The sequence below is a fragment of the Hoplias malabaricus genome, chromosome 9 (genome assembly GCF_029633855.1).
Source record: "Hoplias malabaricus isolate fHopMal1 chromosome 9, fHopMal1.hap1, whole genome shotgun sequence".
Classification (NCBI taxonomy): domain Eukaryota; kingdom Metazoa; phylum Chordata; class Actinopteri; order Characiformes; family Erythrinidae; genus Hoplias; species Hoplias malabaricus.
In genome coordinates, this window is record NC_089808.1 from 30,638,099 (window position 1) to 30,658,382 (window position 20,284).

The 20,284-nt window shown below is 38.0% G+C and overlaps 1 protein-coding gene across 1 annotated transcript; it reads left to right on the forward strand.

Moving 5' to 3' along the window:
• The first annotated feature begins 9,088 nt into the window (after positions 1–9,088).
• LOC136706834 (mucin-12-like) lies at positions 9,089–16,266 on the forward strand. Its single transcript, XM_066680490.1, has 10 exons — positions 9,089–9,217; positions 10,576–10,637; positions 10,763–10,831; positions 13,235–13,359; positions 13,459–13,518; positions 13,640–13,814; positions 14,057–14,218; positions 14,402–14,493; positions 14,726–14,874; positions 16,160–16,266. The coding sequence occupies exons 2-10, from the start codon at positions 10,576–10,578 to the stop codon at positions 16,202–16,204; spliced, it is 939 nt and encodes a 312-aa protein (XP_066536587.1). The 5' UTR covers positions 9,089–9,217; the 3' UTR covers positions 16,205–16,266.
• Positions 16,267–20,284: the final 4,018 nt, after the last annotated feature.

Genomic DNA, 20,284 nt, shown 5'->3' on the forward strand with positions numbered 1-20,284 from the left:
GTCTTTGTGATGCATCAAGGGCCACGGTATCCAGGGTAATATCAGCATACCACCAAGACGGACGAAACACATCCAACAGAATTAACTGTGGACGCAAGAGGAACATTTGGGTGCTAACCGGGATTGTATCCAAAAAACATAAAACCACGGCAGAATTAAATGTGCACCTCAAATCTCCTGTTTCCACCAGAATTGTCCATTGGGAGCTTCACAGGGTCAATATACATAGCCGGGCTGCTATAGCCAAACCTGTACTAGATGGGCGTGTCACTGCCAAGGACTACCGAACCATTCTGGAGGACCAAGTGTATCCAACAGTTCAAATATTGTATCCTGAAGGCAGTGCCGTGTATGCACTAATACACATAGCAAGACTGGTGAAAGATTGGTTTGATGAACATGAAAGTGAAGTTGAACATCTCCCATGATCTGCACAGTCACCAGATATATATTATTGAGACACTTTGGGGTGTTTTGGAGGAGCGAGTCAGGAAAGGTTTTCCTCCACCAGCATCACGTAGTGACCTGGCCACTATCCTGCAAGAAGAATGGTTTTAAATCCCTCTGACCACTGTGCAGGACTTGTATATGTCATTCCCAAGACGAATTGACTCTGTATTGGCCGCAAAAGAAGCCCTACACCATACTAATAAATTATTGTGGTCTAAAACCAGGTGTTTCCGTTTCATTGTCCACCCCCTGTAGTTCCAAAACATACATAAATCTGATTGCAACTGCTGGAATGTGACATGTGTAAATGTGAAAGTAAATTTGATAACAATTTCTATGAAAGTCATATGCTACCCAGTAAACATTTAGCCATTGATTCAACATTGAAATAACGTAATGACTGCCATCTAATCAACGTTTTCTTAAGGTTGAAAATGAAAGTTGAAAAGAAGTCCAGACACAGACATTGAAAAACGACTATTAGGCGTATTTTGGACGTCCATTGATGTTATTAATTGGTCCCGAAATAAAGTACTTGTATAAAACGCATTTTGGACGTCCACTGACGTTATCGATTGGTCACCACTTAACTGATTTATTAAGATGGATTTTGGATGTCCATTGACGTTTAAAATATGTCCTTGACGGACAGACTACTTTTAGACCCATTTTGAACGTCCAGGGACGTTCCTTGTTTACTGGGTATGAACTCACTTATAACACATTATAATAAGTTCATTATATACATTGTTATATTCATTATATACATACCATAAATATTTATAAGAATGTATAACACATTATAGCTGTGTTTATTATGCATTATACATTTTTTCATAAGGCATTATAAGCTGTCTTCATAATGTGTTATACATTGATACCAAGGCTAAGCCCCAGCTTACATAGTGCATTTTGAATAAAGCTGTCTACTTATAAGAATTCACTGCACCATGCAGCGAATGCTTAACTTTTAACCACTTCTGAATTATACTTATTTTGACTATTATAACAGCTTATAATCATGTACAATTTATTATTACATGTCGTTTTAAGCTCCAAGTAAAGTGACAGGATGTCTTTGTTGGAATAAATTATTACTGCCAGGTACATGATATTTAACATACAAACCGGATTCCAAAAAAGTTGGGACACTAAACAAATTGTGAATAAAAACTGAATGCAATGATGTGGAGGTGCCAACATCTAATATTTTTATTCAGAATAGAACACAAATCACAGATCAAAAGTTTAAACTGAGAGAATGTATCATTCATTATCTGTAACCGCTTATCCAATTCAGGGTTGCGGTGAGTCCAGAGCCTACCAGGAATCATTGGGCGCAAGGCGGGAATACACCCTGGAGGGGGCGCCAGTCCTTCACAGGGCAACACAGACACACACACATTCACTCACACACTCACACCTACGGACACTTTTGAGTCGCTAATCCACCTACCAATGTGTATTTTTGGATTGTGGGAGGAAACCGGAGCACCCAGAGGAAACCCATGTGGACACGAGGAGAACACACCAACTCCTCACACACAGTCACCCGGAGCGGGAATCGATCCCTCAACCTCCAGGCCCCTAGAGCTCTGTCACTGCGACACTACCTGCTGCGCCACCGTGCCGCCCAGAATGTATCATTTTAAGGGAAAAATATGTTGTTTCAAAATTTCATGGCGTCAACAAATCCCAAAAAGGGCCCGGAGATCATGAGCATCCAGTAGAGTTTTACGGCCTTGTTTGGTTGATGATGATAACTTAAAAGTCTTTGCTATTTTACACTGGGTAACACCATTCTGGTATTGCTGCACTATCTTTCTGTGCAACAATGGTGGAATTGGGGATCCTCTTACCATCTTGGCTTCAGAGAGACACTGACATTCTGAGAAGCTCTTTTTATACCCAATCATATTGTCAATTGACCTAATTAGTGTTAATTGGTCTTCCAGCTGTTCGTTATATGCTCAGTTTCTTTTTTTATTGCTACTTGTCCCAACTTTTTTGGGATTTGTTGACACTGTGAAATTTTGAATCAACATATTTTTCCTTTAAAATGTTACATTTACTTAGATCAAATTTTTGATCTGTCATCTATGTTCTATTACGAATAAAATATTGACATTTGCCATCTTCACATCATTGCATTCAGTTTTTATTCACAATTTGTTTAGTTTCCCAACTTTTTTGGAATCCGGTTTGTAGTTATAAGACCCTAATAATTGTATTTGTGAACTTTGAGTAAAGTTGGGCAACAAGTACTATAACAAAAACCGAGCTGGGCTGTAACTTAAACACAAGTATATTCAACAATTACAAAGTATTTCTTTTCTTTATGCCAACAGAAAAAAATATGCAGAATTTGCCTTGCTTTTCATGAATATCACATATACAACATTCATTCATTATCTGTAACCGCTTATCCAGTTCAGGGTCGCGGTGGGTCCAGAGCCTACCTGGAATCATTGGGTGCAAGGCGGGAATACACCCTGGAGGGGGCGCCAGTCCTTCACAGGGCAACACAGACACACAAACTCACGGACGGACACTTTTTTTGAGTCGCCAATCCACCTACCATTTTGGACTGTGGGAGGAAACCGTAGCACCCGGAGGAAACCCACACGGAAACGGGGAGAACACACCAACTCCTCACAGACAGTCACCCGGAGCGGGAATCGAACCCACAACCTCCAGGCCCCTGGAGCTGTGTGACTGCGACACTACCTGCTGCGCCACCTGCTGCTTAAAATTGAAGTAATCGATCACAAAAAATATTTGTCATTGACTCAGCATAAGCAATTAATTTGTAAATGTATTGCAAATGTAATAAAAAAACTGCTTTACATATACATTGACCAGTGACAATGAAGTACACATAGCTTTTGAACAAACATTTATTGATTTTAACACTCAAAATCTGATTTACATTTATGACAATGACCACAGATGTCAGAGACAAATCCAGGAGTTTCTGCTTAGACAATCCATAGATTTAACTCATCTTTATATACTACTTATTTAAATGTGATGGCTCAAAACATTTTTGTTTTAAGTCCCCTAATTTAACACCAATTAAATTAACACCAATTGAAATTGCACATTTTTAAACATCACAATGAGCATGAAGTGTTTGCATGTATCATCATTTACATGCAACACCGTATTAAGAGTCCAAAATACTAGATGTAGAGAAAATGTACATGAAACTATGAAAAAAAAAAAAAACAGTCCAGTTCACTTCAACTGTTTACTCTGGTGTGTACAGCTGAGTGCTCAGTCTATTAATTTTTGCTGTCATCTATTTTGCCTCAAGCTCCATCAGGACTTCTTGCAAAGACTGAGTTGCAAGGTAAATTGCAGTTTATTTAAGATACTTCAGGTTGAGTGTGTATGAGCCCCAAAAAAGCAAAGGCTGTTGCAGTTTAAGGTAACACGCTCAGGACCTCTTTTCCCTTGATGAATATCTTAATGTCTTTTTTGACCATGAAGAGGATCCTCGTTCATGGAGATAAATATTGCCATGGTTGCCGGGTCCAGCCTCTCAGCCTAATTTTCCTGAATACCCTGCAAAATTAAAAACAGCAATACATTAGGAAAACTGAAGAATGTATAGTAGATTACAGACCTCCATCAAGGTCTTACTGCCTCCCTACATCACCACTTCCTGTACAATCAACATTTTACTGAAGAGATGACAGAAACTGGAGTTCTCCATTTATCCTAATGGCAACATTAAAAGAAAGGTCAAAGGATCGTCCAAAAATGTTGATATGGTGGTATCCCTCTGCATGTGAACTTCATCTGCAGTGTCTGATCTGAATCATGAATGGATACTCACCACAGCAAATACATATGATACCAAATATGTACATTGATTGGTTGGTTCAACTGTTTACTCTGGTGTGTACAGCTGAGTGCTCAGTCTATTATTTTTTGCTGTCATCTATTTTGCCTCAAACTCCATGAGAACTTCTTGCATCAGGACAAAGAATTTTGACAAACACAATTACTAAGTCACAGGTAGCGTCTACTATTTACATACAAATATACTACACTGTCATTAATAAATAATAGTCAGGCCTATTTCTTATATTATTATTTTTAAGTATATACCAGCTACAAGCTATAAGAAATTTGCTCACATATACTGCACTTGACAAACAAACTTTAGTGCCTACTACATTTGTGTACAGGTGACTCATGTATGCGGTGCCTTTTATATAAATCTTCCATCTGGAGAAAAAAAAAGGATACAAATTATCTGTTTCATGTGGTTGTTCAAAGTGGGCTTTAAATATATATTTATTTCACCCGTAATATACCTGTTAGACCATTTTCCATATTATATTACCAATGATTAGATTAAATACTTTGTCCCAGCCAAATTATGAAGTGGCCCTAATAATCATTTTCTCATTCGTTAGTGCTGTGTTTGTGCTGGTTTGCGCCATTAAAAAAATATTTGTGCTCATTTACATTTGAGTTACCTGCCATGATTGAATTTCTGAGATTATCCTTACACAAGACCTCCCTCTGATAACATGGAGATGGCGGACTACTGTTGTCCCACTGAGGTCCACTAGTGTTTTGCACAGCATTTTCTGAGCGGACCACTGGTGATTAAACAGAATTTTAGACAAAATGCCACATTTTAGCACTTTTCCATTCACAGTCCAGTTTACATTTACATCTTTTGTTACCCTTTATAAATATAACATTAGTAAATAATTTTAATCCAGCACAGTGTCAACATTTGTAGCATAATCATTTTATATCAGGCATACTCATTATTATATCTCTAATAGTTGTTGGTAATATATGTATTAATTTGTTTTCCAGAATAAAAGTCTCTGTGAATGTAAAATCTGTTTGAGGAGATTATAAATGAGTTATATCCTGTACAGGACAGTAATCTGAGTGGTCCGATGGTGGACCAGCAGTGGTCTACAGTCAGTGGTGTGCCAGTTTTTTTTTTTGCCAGTGGACCAATATATGCTCACTGTCAGGGAGGTGACGTCATAAGCTTTCATTTGACATTTGTTCAAGGTACTGGAGTACAGTTTAACACTTTTGCTGGAAGTGTGACACCAATTATGCAAAATGGATATAAAGTTAGTCACCTAGTAAGTCCACTGTTTGTCAGAGCCTTGCCCAATATTATATATATAGGAGTGTGATCCTATTCAAACTTGTATAAATGCAAAATAAATACAACTGAATCCTCTAATAATTATCTGGTAAAGAATTACATATCCATATTTGATTTACATATCGACATCTGGATCTCAGGTGATGTCTTCACAGTGAAATAATAATAACAGTAAGCATCTACATTTTTTGGGATTCAGCAGTAAACTGGAATCAAATGAAAACACAGTATTCTAATATCAAAAATTGTTTTACAAAAAACACCAAATTTCTTAACCTATAACTCAAGAATTAAATGAGCACAAATATTTTTTAATGGCACAAACCTGCACAAACGCAGCACTAACGAATGCCCAGCTAGCAAAATTGTATCAGCCCACACTCGGGCCGAATCACGCACGCCGGAACAAAAACACTCGGCACGATGCCGGCACGCGGAGTCGGCATTGTCTCGGCCATAATATATGTTCTGGCCCGACTCGGCCGAGTGTTGTGGCTGAGGCTCGGCTCAAATGACTCGGCCCCAGTCCGGCAAGCCATAACTAAATCGCGATAACCGGACCACCGCCGTGTTTGAACCAGAAGCACGCCATTAGTCCCAGACTCGGCCCAGATCTGGCTCATTATCGGTTGTAATAGTTTATTTCTATAAACAGTGTGTATGAAATCAACACATTTTAAAATCTACAATTATAATATAATTATGTTCCCTAATAAAATGTACTAATATGTACAATTGAGGGTACCACCACAATGACAACATATCTGACAATGTAATATGAGTAAGTGTGCTTTTCATACAACCTTGAAACAATGTAAACATACAGCAATTGCAATGTATACAACCAGTACATAAAAATCAATAAATAGAAAATACATTTGTAACTGGCAGTGTCATGATTTCCTAAATTCAATTAACATTCAAATACTTTTTTTCAAAGAAACAATTGGTTTTACACCATAAGAACTGCCATTTACATTCAGACTATTCTTTAAAGATATGTAATGTATGTACTATGCTAAGGCCATATAACAAAACGCTTAAAATAAAAAAAATATTTCACCAGTAGGTTTGGAAAAGTGAAAATAAATAAATAAATACAATTAAAAATAAATAAATAAATACAACTTAAATAAATAAACGAATGAATGAATGACATAAGGGTACTTTAAAACAGTTTGAGTTTCCTCAAATGTGTGGAAGTACACATTTGACACTTATTCATGGCATACATCAGTTCCATCAACAGTTTGCAAGCCTCTGCTGTGTTTTCACACTTTGTCAATACCTCTCTGCCTCAGTAATGATAGAAATATCCTCATCTATGGCAGCCTGGACAACAGGGATCTTCAGGATGTGCAGTGTAGTGAAAGAACGCTCAAGTGTAGTCACCTCAGTTGTACTCCTTGTTGAATTCCAGCTCCATAATTAAACATTTAGAGATTATGTCCATGTTCAGTTCTCTTCAATATATTTTCTTTAAAAATATTTAATGAAAAAATGTAAACTGCTTATGCATGCAAATTCATTAACTACAGAACTGCAAATGTAAAAGATTATGAGGTTATAGTATAAATGGTTATACAAACGATTATGTTACAACTGATGCTAAAGATCTCATTTAAATAACTTAAATTAACCTCCTAGTGATATCTGCTTTTCTCCCTGCCCACCTGCCTACTAGTTTTCTTACTGCAGTCAATCTTTACATAATTACATAAAGAAAAAGAATTAGTTCATGTTCATAGTCACCACGACCCTGAAATGGAGAAGCGGAAAAGAAAATGAATATATGAATGAATGAATGTTCATAGTTAATTTTGAAAAATTTAACTAACTTCACAGCTCCAATAATAAACCACTTCACATGCTTTTGTTTATTTTTTTTCTCTCAGTTAAAGGCTTTTATCGTTTTCAATATAACGTTTCAATATAGCGTTCTTCAACACATTAATCACAAGCCCAAAATCACTGCTACTCCTAACAAAGTATTAGTGTATGTGGAATTATATATTTATAACATTACATTACACAAAAAACCAGCACTGAGATTGAGAATGTATTTTAACCTGCTTAGCTCGTACCTTATGTCTTCTTAATGTGTTTAAGCAGTTGTATTTCTTATTTTATTCCTTATACTGAGGTATGTGGTTCTGTGTGACATAAAAACCCACAAAAATGCTCACATCGTCTTGTAAAATACGCCATCAAAGCACATAATTACTCAAATTAAAATACTCACGTATAAGTGAGTGTCATGTCATTTAAATGTTTTCTATGTCAGAGGGAAAAAAAGAGCTAGATAGAGTTAAATAAGTTAGCTAAAGTTTGTCATTTAAAAAAACGGTTCAATATTATGTATGTAACATATAGCAGTTAATAGAATAACGTACATAACATAACATTAACGATGTTAAATTTGGACTATACCAAAATGCCCATGTATCCAAAAATATATGGTTAAATTGAAATACTTACGGGATGAAGCTGTTCCCCGAGACCGGTGAGAGCTTCATCGCCTTCTTCTTCTGTGATTTTACAGCGGTTCGCTTCTGCCACCTTCCGTTTTCTCATTCAGAGTTCATTCATTTAAAAGCTTTCGTTCCAGTCCAGGCGTCTTCAAAAATTTAAATAACAACCGAGTAAACATTTAGCCGTTGATTCAACGTTGAAATAACATAATGACTGCCGTCTAATCAACGTTCTCTTAAGGTTGAAAATGAAAGTTGAAAAGGCGTCCAAACACAGACATTGAAAAGACGACTATTAGACGTATTTTGGACGTCCATTGATGTTATTAATTGGTCCCGAAATAAATTACTTGTATAAAACGCATTTTGGACGTCCACTGACGTTATCGATTGGTCACAACTTAACTAACTTATTAAGATGGAATTTGGACGTCCATTGACGTTTAAAATATGTCCTTGACGGACAGACTACTTTTAGACCCATTTTGAACGTCCAGGGACGTTCCTTGTTTACTGGGAATGTCCTCCCTTTAGCACGGCAATATCTCCTTATTAACCCTATTTATCATAATAATTTCTGTCGTTCGTGTCCCAGTCATTACATCAATATTCTAAAATATTACAATATTAACAAAGCTTACCTATAACTGCATGGCATTTAACAAGTTAAAATAATGATTATATTTATTTAACATTTTTTATCGTTTTCCAGACACTTACCAGTGATGTCTTTTATTTTTAGATGTGGGCCACACACGATTAATACGCAGTATTTAATAAAATGCTCTGTAGTGTGCTAACTGCAATGGCAATCGCCTCGCCAGCCGACAGTGCCAACGTGCAGCCGGACTTGGGCCAGATAGCCGGACAGGGTGCCGCATTCACGCCGAGACGGCAGCCAACCGACAGTGCCGAGCCTGAGCCAGAATCGGCCCAGATTTACCCTGCTAACTGGGTGAGACAACTTTGGAGCGATTTGGACGTTGATGAGGAGCTGTGACGTCACTCGTTGAAACATTATGATTGAATAACTCAAGAATTAAAATGGCACCAACGTTTATTTTAACGGCACACACCAGCACAAACGCGGCACGAACGAATGAGACCACTTTGGAGCGACTTGAGGGGCTGCCTTACGTAACAGGTAATAAGATATAATGTCTAATTATTCAAAAACGGTACCAGCACAAACGATGATTTTTGCGGCACAAATGCAGCACTAACGAAAGGAACCGTTTTTATTCCATTCCTGATCATATGAGGGGCCAGCTTCACGGAGGTGTGTTACGGCGTTATTTTTGTCCCACAATGGTAGAGTTTTTATCTTTTTTTAATGCCTTAATTGTATTTAACTAGTTTTACTGAGTAAGTAACATAGCTGATGTGCTGAAAATAATGTACATAGTATAAAATAGTGCTAGCAACGAATATAAATGGTACTGCAACTACTGTAGCAACTTCTTTATTAGTAATCCCAGACAGCGGGCATATATCGGTCCACTGGCATAAAAATGCTGGCACACCACTGACTGTAGACCACTGCTGGTCCACCATCGGACCACTCAAGATTAAATTCACGGAGACTTTACACACGCACTGATCTGCACAAAACATCCACACAGTGATAATCTGTAAACACATGTAATGGGATATACACACATACCATGATCTGCAAAAAACCTGGACACATATTGAAATCTGCACTAAAGGGGTGTGCACTTGACACCTGTATTTGGGTCCGCACTAAATGCCCACACTAAGTGAGGGAAAAATATCAAGAATCTTTCAGTTTCCAACCATGGATATCTAACCTGCTGGTGGTAACACATTCCTGTGATGGTCCATTTAAAGACCACAAAGCCAGAGCATTACTTTTTCGTTTAACCACATGAGCATACATTCCATGTAATCTGCCTGTTTTAACGTGTATCTGTTTATACATGGGCGGCACGGTGGCACAGCAGGTAGTGTCACAGTCCGCAGGGTACAAGTCCTGTTCCGGGTGACTGTCTGTGAGGGGTTTCGTGTGTTCTCCCTGTGTCTGCATGGTTTTCCTCCGGGTGCTCCAGTTTCCTCCCACGATCCAAAACAACATGTTGGTAGGTGGATTGGCGACTCAAAAGTGTCCGTAGGTGTGAATGTGTGTGTTGCCCTGTGAAGGACTGGTGCCCCCTCCAGGGTGTGTTCCTTCCTTGCGCCCAATGATTCCAGGTAGGCTCTGGATACACCGCAACCCTGAACTGGATAAAGGTTACAGATAACGAATGAATGATTATACATGCTCATACACAAGTTGTTGGTGAGTGATATAAAAGCAAATTAATGCATTTGATTTTGACAAATAGAATATACTGTGTTGGCTAAGTATCAGAGACCTGATTGGTTGTTTTTTTATGTTGTATTACTGCAATTTAGTAAAAGAGTTACTTACATAAGTTACTTACACTTACTTACATAATATATAATACAAATATCAAGATTATTTTAATTATTTTCCTACAGATGACACCATTCTACAATTCCAGTATCAAGAACTTTATAGAGATCTCAAATGTAATACTCAGGTACATCTTCTGTCATAATATGATAATAATAATGATAATAATATTGATCAGTAATATCAGAAATAAACATTGTTACATGACTGCTATGATATTTTTAGAAATCTGGCCTTTTATTTCATTAACAGTGAAGGAAACACTCTTAGCCGTAGAAGACACAGCAGGAGGATTGAGAGGGCAAACTCAACTGGAAAAAGGTGAATTTCATATCTAAATACAAAACTATTTGAGAGCAAAATAGTTATTCTGTTCAACAGCACGCTGAGCAGATTTATTAAAGTGCATGTAAAACCCTCTCAGAGCGTGAAGTACAAGGACATGTGGGAGCAGGGTGGATATGTAGGAGGGACTGTCAACATAAGCAATGACTCATTAGATTTTATGCTAAACAGGGACAGGTAGCACAGTGGTGAAACAGATTGTCTTGCTGTCACATAGCTCTAGGATCTTGGGGTTGTGGGTTCAATCCTGTGAGGAGTCTGGTGTGTTCTCACTGTGTCTGTATAGGTTTCCTCTGGGTGCTCTGTTTTAAGGCCTTTCCAAATTTTATGCAAAAAAAGAAAATGCATATCAAGTTTTGATAACAAACCAGATTGCATTTGACAGTGTGGCTGCACTTAGGGCAGAAACATACTTAACACCAGCGCCTGGTCAACACTCTGCAAGCGCACAGTCCTGCTGTAGAAACTCAACTTATTACTGTGGTGGTTAAAACATGTAGTACTCAGGGGACGATAGAGGACAATTATAGCGTATGTAAACAGTACAGGGTTAAACATGTCTACAATAGAGTATAGTAATGTGCAATAGAACCTAGTATAGTTCAATTTCTTGCCAGGAATTTTCGATCACATTTCTATCGGAATGCAGAGCTGAAGATATGTTGTTCTGGAGACTGGGCAGATTCAGTGTGTCATATAGTGTTTACAGTAAAATGATAAATTCATCATTGTTCCTACTCAATAAATCTATTAATTCTTCCTCTTCTAGTATCTTCCTGTGATTTCAGAGCGCTGACACAGAAAACACATTGGACTTGGTGTGAAGGTCCCACTGTGTGTCGCATCTGTTTTTATGTATGAAAAAATAGTACTCAGTGTGAAAAAGCCTTTACTCTCACAGTCCAAAACTTGCACAATACTTGCTGGTATTATTTAGCTCAATAGGTGTGAATGAATGTGTGAGTGTGTGATGCCCTGTGACGGACTGTTACCTGGTACAGGTTGTCTTACTGCATGATGCAGAGTGATTCCATGACACTGCAGACACACTGATGCTGTATTCACACGGCTCCAGTGCATTGACGGTGGTACAGTACAGAGCTGTCGCCTGACCTGAAGGCTGTATCGTGGGTTCTAAGTAGAGAGCAGACCTGGCTGGTCATCCAGGGTTTCTGATTTGGGAAAACCTGAATGTTATTGCCCACAGTCACATTCCCAATGCAGAACTTAATAGTACTTTGTTCTTGTGTGTGTATCCAGCTCCTGGTATTCAAATAATTCCCAAACTGTATGTTCATAGCAGTCCTGTAGTTTGTAGAATGCATTTCCAGGTCACTTTATGATAATCTTTATTGTGGGCCTGGCACTGCGTCAGAGTGGGGTATAGGCTGGAAAACAGGAGGGAAAGATGGTCTGACTGGCCGAGGTTGAGGAGGGGTATGGCTCTGTACATGTGCTTAATGTTGGTGTAAACATGATCCAGGGTGTTCTCCCCTCTAGTAGAACACTTGACATGTTGATAAAATTTAGAGAGTACAGACCTACAGACAAGTTGGCCTTATTAAAATCTCCTGCTATTATGTGAATTCCATCGGGGTGCGCCCACTGCTGTTCATTTATAGTGTTGAGTAGAAGAGAGAGCACCATGTTTGTGTTGGAGTCGGGTGGAATATACACAGCCATTACGATCACCACAGTTAGTCCTCTCTGTATTAAAAAAAAAAGGGCAGGCATCTTACAGACATGTACTCAAGATTTGGTGAACAGAGTTTGTCTACAATAGTCCCACTGTTACACCAGTTATCATGCATGTAAATACAGAGCCCCCTCCTTGTTCATACCTGAGTCCTCAGTCCTGTTTCAGCAGAGCAGAGTGCAGCGTGTTAGCTGCATGCTAGCATTGGATATCCCTGGGTGAAGTCAGGTTTCGGTGATAATCAAAACACAGCAGTCACGAATATATCCATTTCCAGCGAGTTGCATTTCCAAGTAGTTTGTTTTGTACACCATCTCTGGCATTGGAGAGATACAGACATGGTAAAAGTGGCTTGTGTGGTTGTTTTCTTAGTATTAGTACAGCATATTAGCTGCGGTTAAGCCCCTCGGCCCGCAAGGGTATCCTCGAATGTAATTAAATGTGCAAAATACATGGACAAACTACTTCCAGATTTTATAACAGCAACAATACTTACAGGAGGCATAAAAACACGTTTAACAAACAAGATTTGCAATATATTCAGTAATGTATATCTACAAAAATTTGTAAATATATGTGTATGTAAATTATGCCCAGTAAACACTGTTGCACTTATTAAGTAAATAATGAATATTAGACATGATTTTCTTCCACATACCCACTGTATTCTATTTTTATTCTAGTGTTAATGTAAAACATGATATTATTGTTGGAGTTCAAAATGACATCATTGCTGATGACTACAATCAGGTCTTACAGCAGGTGAAAGATGCTCTTGATACAGTTAAAAACTGCTCATTAGGCAATGGTAAGTTCAATCTACGTCATGTGTTATTAATTTTGCTGATATCCACAATTATGTTGTTAGGTTGATATAAATCTCAAACTCTTATTATCTCTATTCTAGCCTGTCCAAACCTCAATATTACTGCTGTGAATTTCACATCAACTGAACTGGATGAAAAAGGTAATTTTATAAACCAATACATATATTACCTGGAATCTGACACTGAAAAATAGGTAATCATTGTGAATGTGTATTTGGTTGTATTTAAGAATTGTAAATCATTGCATTTGCTTCTTTTTAGAGTTCTGTAAGAAAGCTACAGCCTTGTTTCCTGAAGAGTTCCAAATATATTACAGTCCTGCAAATGTGTCAGGCAAATTGACCTGTGTGACTTCATGCCATCAAAATCATCCTTATCCAAAAATATGTATGAACAGAGGCACATGTGGAGTTTCCAAACATGGTCCAGCCTGCTAGTGAGTCCCTTTTTCTTGTGTATATGAAGAAAAAAAAGTTATTATTCTGAATATATTTTGAGATAAATTTGGATATATTTTTATTTGTAATGCAGTAATTTTTATATACAAATCAATTCAATTTAGATTTCGTATATCTTGTAAAATGTAAAACAGGAAAAATGAAAATTTAAATATTAATTTTGTGCAAAGAAATTATTCCTGTTTGCAGTGAATAAACCAAGACACTTTCTGCATTCTAGTTGCCTTCACACAGATGCAAACTGGTACCTTGGAGAAAACTGCACATTCCAAATTAGCAAAGTGGGTGTCTATGCTGGAATGGGAGTTGTTGCTGTGGTTTTGGTGTTGACAGTAGCAGCTGTGACAGCCTACACCTTTATCAATCAAAGGAACAAGAAAAGGTAGAATGCCTTGCCAAGTTTCTGAATTAAAAAAAACAAGTGTTGATAACCACTGCCCATTATAAACACAAGCATTTGTATATGTGTAAGCTCTTATTACTAGGTGATGTAAGAGTTGCATAACAATGATCTCATGACCCATCGTGACTTTTCCTTTTCCTTCTGTCAAACTTCATGACATAGGAATAAAGACAATAGAGAAAATCTAGTGAATCAGTGGCTAGAAGATGACTTTGAGTGGCCCCAATCACATAGACCAAACACGAATAATTCAGGTAAAAACATCATATTTCACCACATTTCTATTTTGGCATGAAACATGAATTTAATCACATTTCAGAAACATACCTGAGAATGTTAAGTAGCAATGTGCAAAAAAACTAATGTCCATGTTGCAAGTCTCCAAGTAATTATGCTAGAGCAGAGCAAATATTGTATCTGTAATTAGGAACTATGTATTTTGACCACAGGGAGGGTGGTCTCAATAATCATTCTTCTGTGTTTCAGTGGACACTTTAACATTAGAAAATCCAGCGTACTCAGACGAGGACTTCTACAGGCATCAAAGTAACCAAATATTCAGGTCCTCTGATCCTCTCCCGCCGACCACAACTCAGCAACAAGTTCCACTTGAGTATCTTCATAACAAACATCCAGTAAGTAATATTAAACAGGAAATTAAGAGTATTAATGGACAACTATATGCTTTCAATAGATTTTGGATAATTTCAGTCTGAAATCTATTCTGAGTAGTTCTAGATCACTGAGGCCACTCCAGCTCATATTAACACTGTTGGAATATGCTCCATTATATTCCACTGTTCTAAAACTCAATACTTTGATAATTTATTCACCACAAGCCCATTCTTGGCACTGAAGATGGAGACACTGAGCTCATATGCAGCTGCTCCAGAGCTTCCCAATTTATTAAATGCATTTTGGCAGAGATTGAACAAAGCTTGTCTGTCTGTACAATTGATAGTTGTGTACACAGCATGTGCACTTTAAAGAAGCTGCATTTACTCAAAGGGATTTCTACAGAATTTTGACATTTATCTAAGACGGGTCGGCAACATTTACCACTCAAAGAGCCATTTGGACCCGTTTCACACAGTAAAGAAAACACTAGGAGCCACAAAATCCTTTTGAAATTTTACATGAAATAACACTGCATATAACAGGTTTTTTTTTTTTTTTTGCTTTTTTGCTATGTATAAACAAACTATACTGTGTTACATTTATGAAATTAATCAACGACTGCAGAAAAATTAAATAACATTTCTGCATGCAACAAAACATTTTTAACTCAGAAAAAAGACGTTGGGTTGACGGTTAGGTAAAATACTCAATGTCTATTTGAGTCCTTGTGGTAATGGGAAAAAAACGCCAAACTTAAATTATCCACTGGCAGCAAACAAAAATGCTGTCCTCTCTCTGCGTGCCGTCATTATTTTACTGGCGCCGTGCAGTCAGCTTTCAAAAAGTTCAAGAAACCGCACACTGGCGGGTGTCGCACGTTGGAAGTTGTGACGTGTAATAAGAGCGACATAAATATTAAAATATTTTAGATGTTACAAGATCGCCATAATCTTCAGAGAATTACATTTTATAAATGAACGAACTAAAATAAAATACATTTTAATTAAATACTCAGTAATTATTTTCAAAAGCTGAGCCGCATCAGAGGGATCAAAGAGCCGCGGGTTGCGACCCCTGATCTAAGACAATCTAATGGTAAATTGGAATTATTATTTTCTGTACCATCTAAAGGAATTTGCCACAAAATTTGAATAATGGAATGAAAGACTTCCTAAAAATTGTAATGGATGAAACCTGACATATTTTGAGGTTAGGTGGGGAGAACTGAAATGAAAATGAAAATAAGAACTGTGTATACAAAACTGTCATGAATAACAAAAAACTTCCCCACTTTCCCCACAGGTGAGAATCAGCAGACCTCAAATCTGCAGATCTTTTGACATTTAATATCCTCAGCCATAAGCACAATATCCTATTTGATCAAAAATGCAATTCTCTACCATCAAAGAGTATTTAATGTATGTATTTATTTATATGTCGAAAAAAAATAAAGTTACTTATACAATTAATATGAATGATTATCTCCACACATTATGTTTTAGTCAGTGACCTTAGATGTGAGGAATTTTACAAGTATTCTTTATACAGTTTTTCAGTGCACATTTTGTGGATGTTGTACTAAAGAAATTACCCAATATATTTTTAGGGTGAATCAATGGCTTAATGCAGTTTGCTGTACTTTGTAGTAGCAGAGCTGATGATGCTTGGTTTTAAATGCAATATTTTGTATTTCTGGAGGCACTGCTAAAGCAAGACTGTGAAATACTACTGCATAAATGATCTGAGTATGACTAAACAGAAACTGTAGTTTAGCAAAAATAGAAGGACACAAGCAAGGATGTGTGGTTCAGTTCACTTACAAATATATGGCATTGTTTCCTGAGCTAGTCTACATTATACACTAAGATCAGTGTTTTTCAATCCACAACTAAAAATCTACAGCCCTTTAAAGTAAGCCCCTAGGATCATCAAATTACAGGCCCTTTGGATATTTGTAGCTTAAAATCCAAAACCTAATAAGGATTTTCCCCCAATTATTACTCAATGGCAATTGCACTCCCTTAGCTAGGACTCCACCAATCATACACAATGCCACCAACCTGGGATGGTGAACGCAGCAAGCAAGTGCTTCCTCCAAGACATGCTAGGACAGTCACCGCTTTTACTAAATTACTATGAATATATTGTCATTGGACAACTCAAAGTGATGAAGGGTGGTGCCAACCTCCGGGATCTGTCACATCAGCTGAGAGTGGCCTATGCTGACTAGCACGGAACACACTCTGATGAGAAGAGAGGTCCACCCTGAGAGCAAGGCCATTTGTGTTCTTCTGGACTCCAGACCTCCAATGGCTGAGGCTGGTTCAACCCCCATGACTGGGAGACAATTAGGGCCAGAGGCATGAAAAAAAAGCACTGTATCCTCCCTCAGCGTCCATGGCTGAATATGCTGATTACATTCAGGATCATGGATTACTGAAATCATTATTTTGAGGGCCTGTTGAAACTCAATTTTTCCTCCAAATTCCCTATCACACCAGAATTCCATTGTCCCCAGCTGTCCATCACCTTAAATGTCATATCCAATCTTGGAAGATAGCAGCAGATGGTTCAAATTAGTGGCTAAAATGACCTCTCTCTCAACTCTCCTTGAAGTGATAATGACATTTTAATATTCAAAATGCTCTTTGAATAAAGAATAACCTCAAGCAAACCTACATCAATCGACAGGATTTATGTGACATCAGACTGATACCACACTCGATGAAAAGTATCCTTTAATTTAACATTTAATCGAAATCGAACATTCAGAGTGAAACTGAGAGGAACCCAAGCTTGGACCAACAGCGCCCCCAAGCGGACAATTTGAACAACAATACTTCACAGAACCCACTTGTTCTCTCTATCTCTATTATGGCAGATCTACATACGGCCTATAATATTACAGAGCGTTCGAGGATCTCTTTTGCTCGGTCACGAAAGGACACACCTGGGAACTGTAAAGAGAACACTCTTACCAGTTCTGAAATTTAAGCTTAAACTTAGTCATACTGAGCTCCATATTTAAGCCTTTTAAGGAAAAAACTCTGTCAGAGTCAGTTGCAACTTATTGTGTTTGTCTGTTTTGTTTCCTCTTATTGCCCAGTAGAGCATCATTATTAAAACTGATTAAAGCATGTGTAACTTATTTCTTGGCCAGAATATGGAATCACGTCTGAGATTAGTCAAAAGATAAGACAGAAATTCACGGACTTCAGACAGCAACTCTGAAACTGATCAACGAGACCTGCCAGCTTCAGTGTAAACTCCCAGCCAGAACAGTGACATAGTCTGCTCACATGGATAAGGAACCCTGACTACGTAACTCCTGCTGAGGAGAACGCAGTGGAAGCAGTCCTGTCTATCTCTAAGGGAATCAGTCCCTTCTTGATAATAACATCATCCTCATCAGTACCAACTGTGATGCAGGACCGAGTTAAGGTCTGGATCATCTTAAGCTAATCAGATCCACCGTGTCCTTCGGCTGGTGAGACAACGTCAAAATATGCCATAAATCTCATTTTCAGAGTTGGTGCCTAACTAGTCCCTTGATAAAAATCCACTTTGAGTATTAGTTCAATTACCTGAGAGATCATATTTAGTCATACATAACCGATATTACTTTCATATTATCATTAATAAGACTCATAAGAGGGGTTTCACATGCATTAATCTAGTTAATGAGGTTTTAATAATTGTACTATAATAATGAGTGATTATTGTATATTCCAATAAATTTCCCTTTATGACTTGAAGTGATATTGTGTGTTTGTTCATAAAGAAGATTCTGAAGATCCTGAGAAAAACCCACATTCTAGCGGGCAATTGTTACCAAATTTTATAATGAAGTATTATTATTATTCAATACTTAATAACTGCAATTAAGCATAAATAATTCAAATACCGTTCCCACGCCACACAAGCAAGACACCTTAATTCAACTGCTTCCCAGGCACTGGGAATGGCTGCCCATCGCTGTGTCTGTATGTGTTTGTGTGTGTGTGTGTGTGTGTGTGTGTGTGTGTGTGTGTTCACTGGCCCTAGCACTGGTGCATGAGACACTCTGGAAGGTATCCAGTTCGTACAATTATGTTAATACACACACACACACACACACACACACACACACACACACACACACACACACACATATATATATATATAAAAGACAAAAGATACATAAAAGACAAAAGATGTTCAATCTGTATAATACCAATTCTACCATCCAGTGCCATTTTATTGTGTAATGCTATCTTGTGTAAAATGACAACCACAATTCATAGTAAAAACCATGCAACTGCTCTTTCTCGAGGTTGTCTGTTACCATGGTATCATAATCATAATGGGTTCCCAGGGGCTTTAAGCCCTGGAGACTGGGTATAAACAGACTGGGTATTTCACACTACACGACCCAATAGAGGTAGAATAGCACATACTTGAGGCTATATCACTTCCTGGATTGGGGCCTTGTCGTGGAGGAGGGGCTTGTGTGGTCTAATGACTTCCAGGGCTATGTTGTCGGGAGCTGTTAGCTCCCAGTAGGGTCCCATGGCGAACAGGTCTAGAGTGAAGATCACAACAATTAGAACAAAGTGTACCCTGCCTGGGAGAGGGTTAACAGGCCAGGCCATATGTTTTGGACACTCAGGTAAAGAGACCGGCTGAGCTGTCATCACCATCTGTGGTGAGATTTATCCAATGTAGTCGAGACAGTGTAGTGGAGGAAGGTCAAGGTATGCTGAACCTTTTCAAGATTATGGATTATCCAGATCAGGTGATTGAGAAATTTTAAGAGTCAGCCTCTGGCTTTCCATTTTTATGGTCAAGAGGAATACTGCGTTTCTCAGCTTGAGCTGTGAGGACCGCCATGAAATTATCCCCACACACACATAGACTGTTTGGAGACCAGGAAGTCATGAAACCCCCTTTCCAGTTTGACCCTGGGATGTTCACAAAAAGGTTCGTCCCTACACTGAGTGGTCTATTCGAAAGTTTATGACCACCAGATGACCATTAGACAGCAGATAACTTTTAAATCAGTCAAAATATCCCTGGGACACTAAATCTATCACATGATAGAACTCAGAACTCTCCTAAGAACATTTGTCAAACTAATGTTCAAACTTAATTTAAGGAAGATCGCCAGATGGCCCCAGAGAATGAGTCAACACACTCGCCAATTTTTTCTAAAAATCATAGGTCTATTCAGCAGAAACAGCATGGACCAACAGTGCTTCCAAGTGGACATTTAGGAAATCATATGTTATCAAAAGCACACCCGGGTCCCATGTTGTCTCTCTCTCTCTCTCTCTCTCTCTCTCTCTCTCTCTCTCTCTCTCTCTCTCTCTCTCTCTCTTGTTTTATCTCTGTCCCAAAAAGTGTTATCTTAGACACTTACACTATTCTTAATCCAGTTATGCATTATCC

Excerpts from the sequence above, each read along its gene's own strand:
- LOC136706834 (XM_066680490.1), top strand. The coding sequence starts at position 10,576 with ATGACACCATTCTACAATTCCAGTATCAAGAACTTTATAGAGATCTCA. Across the intron at positions 13,360-13,458 it reads AAACTGCTCATTAGGCAATG|CCTGTCCAAACCTCAATATT; the intron begins GTAAGTTCAATC and ends TCTCTATTCTAG. Across the intron at positions 13,815-14,056 it reads AAACATGGTCCAGCCTGCTA|TTGCCTTCACACAGATGCAA; the intron begins GTGAGTCCCTTT and ends TCTGCATTCTAG.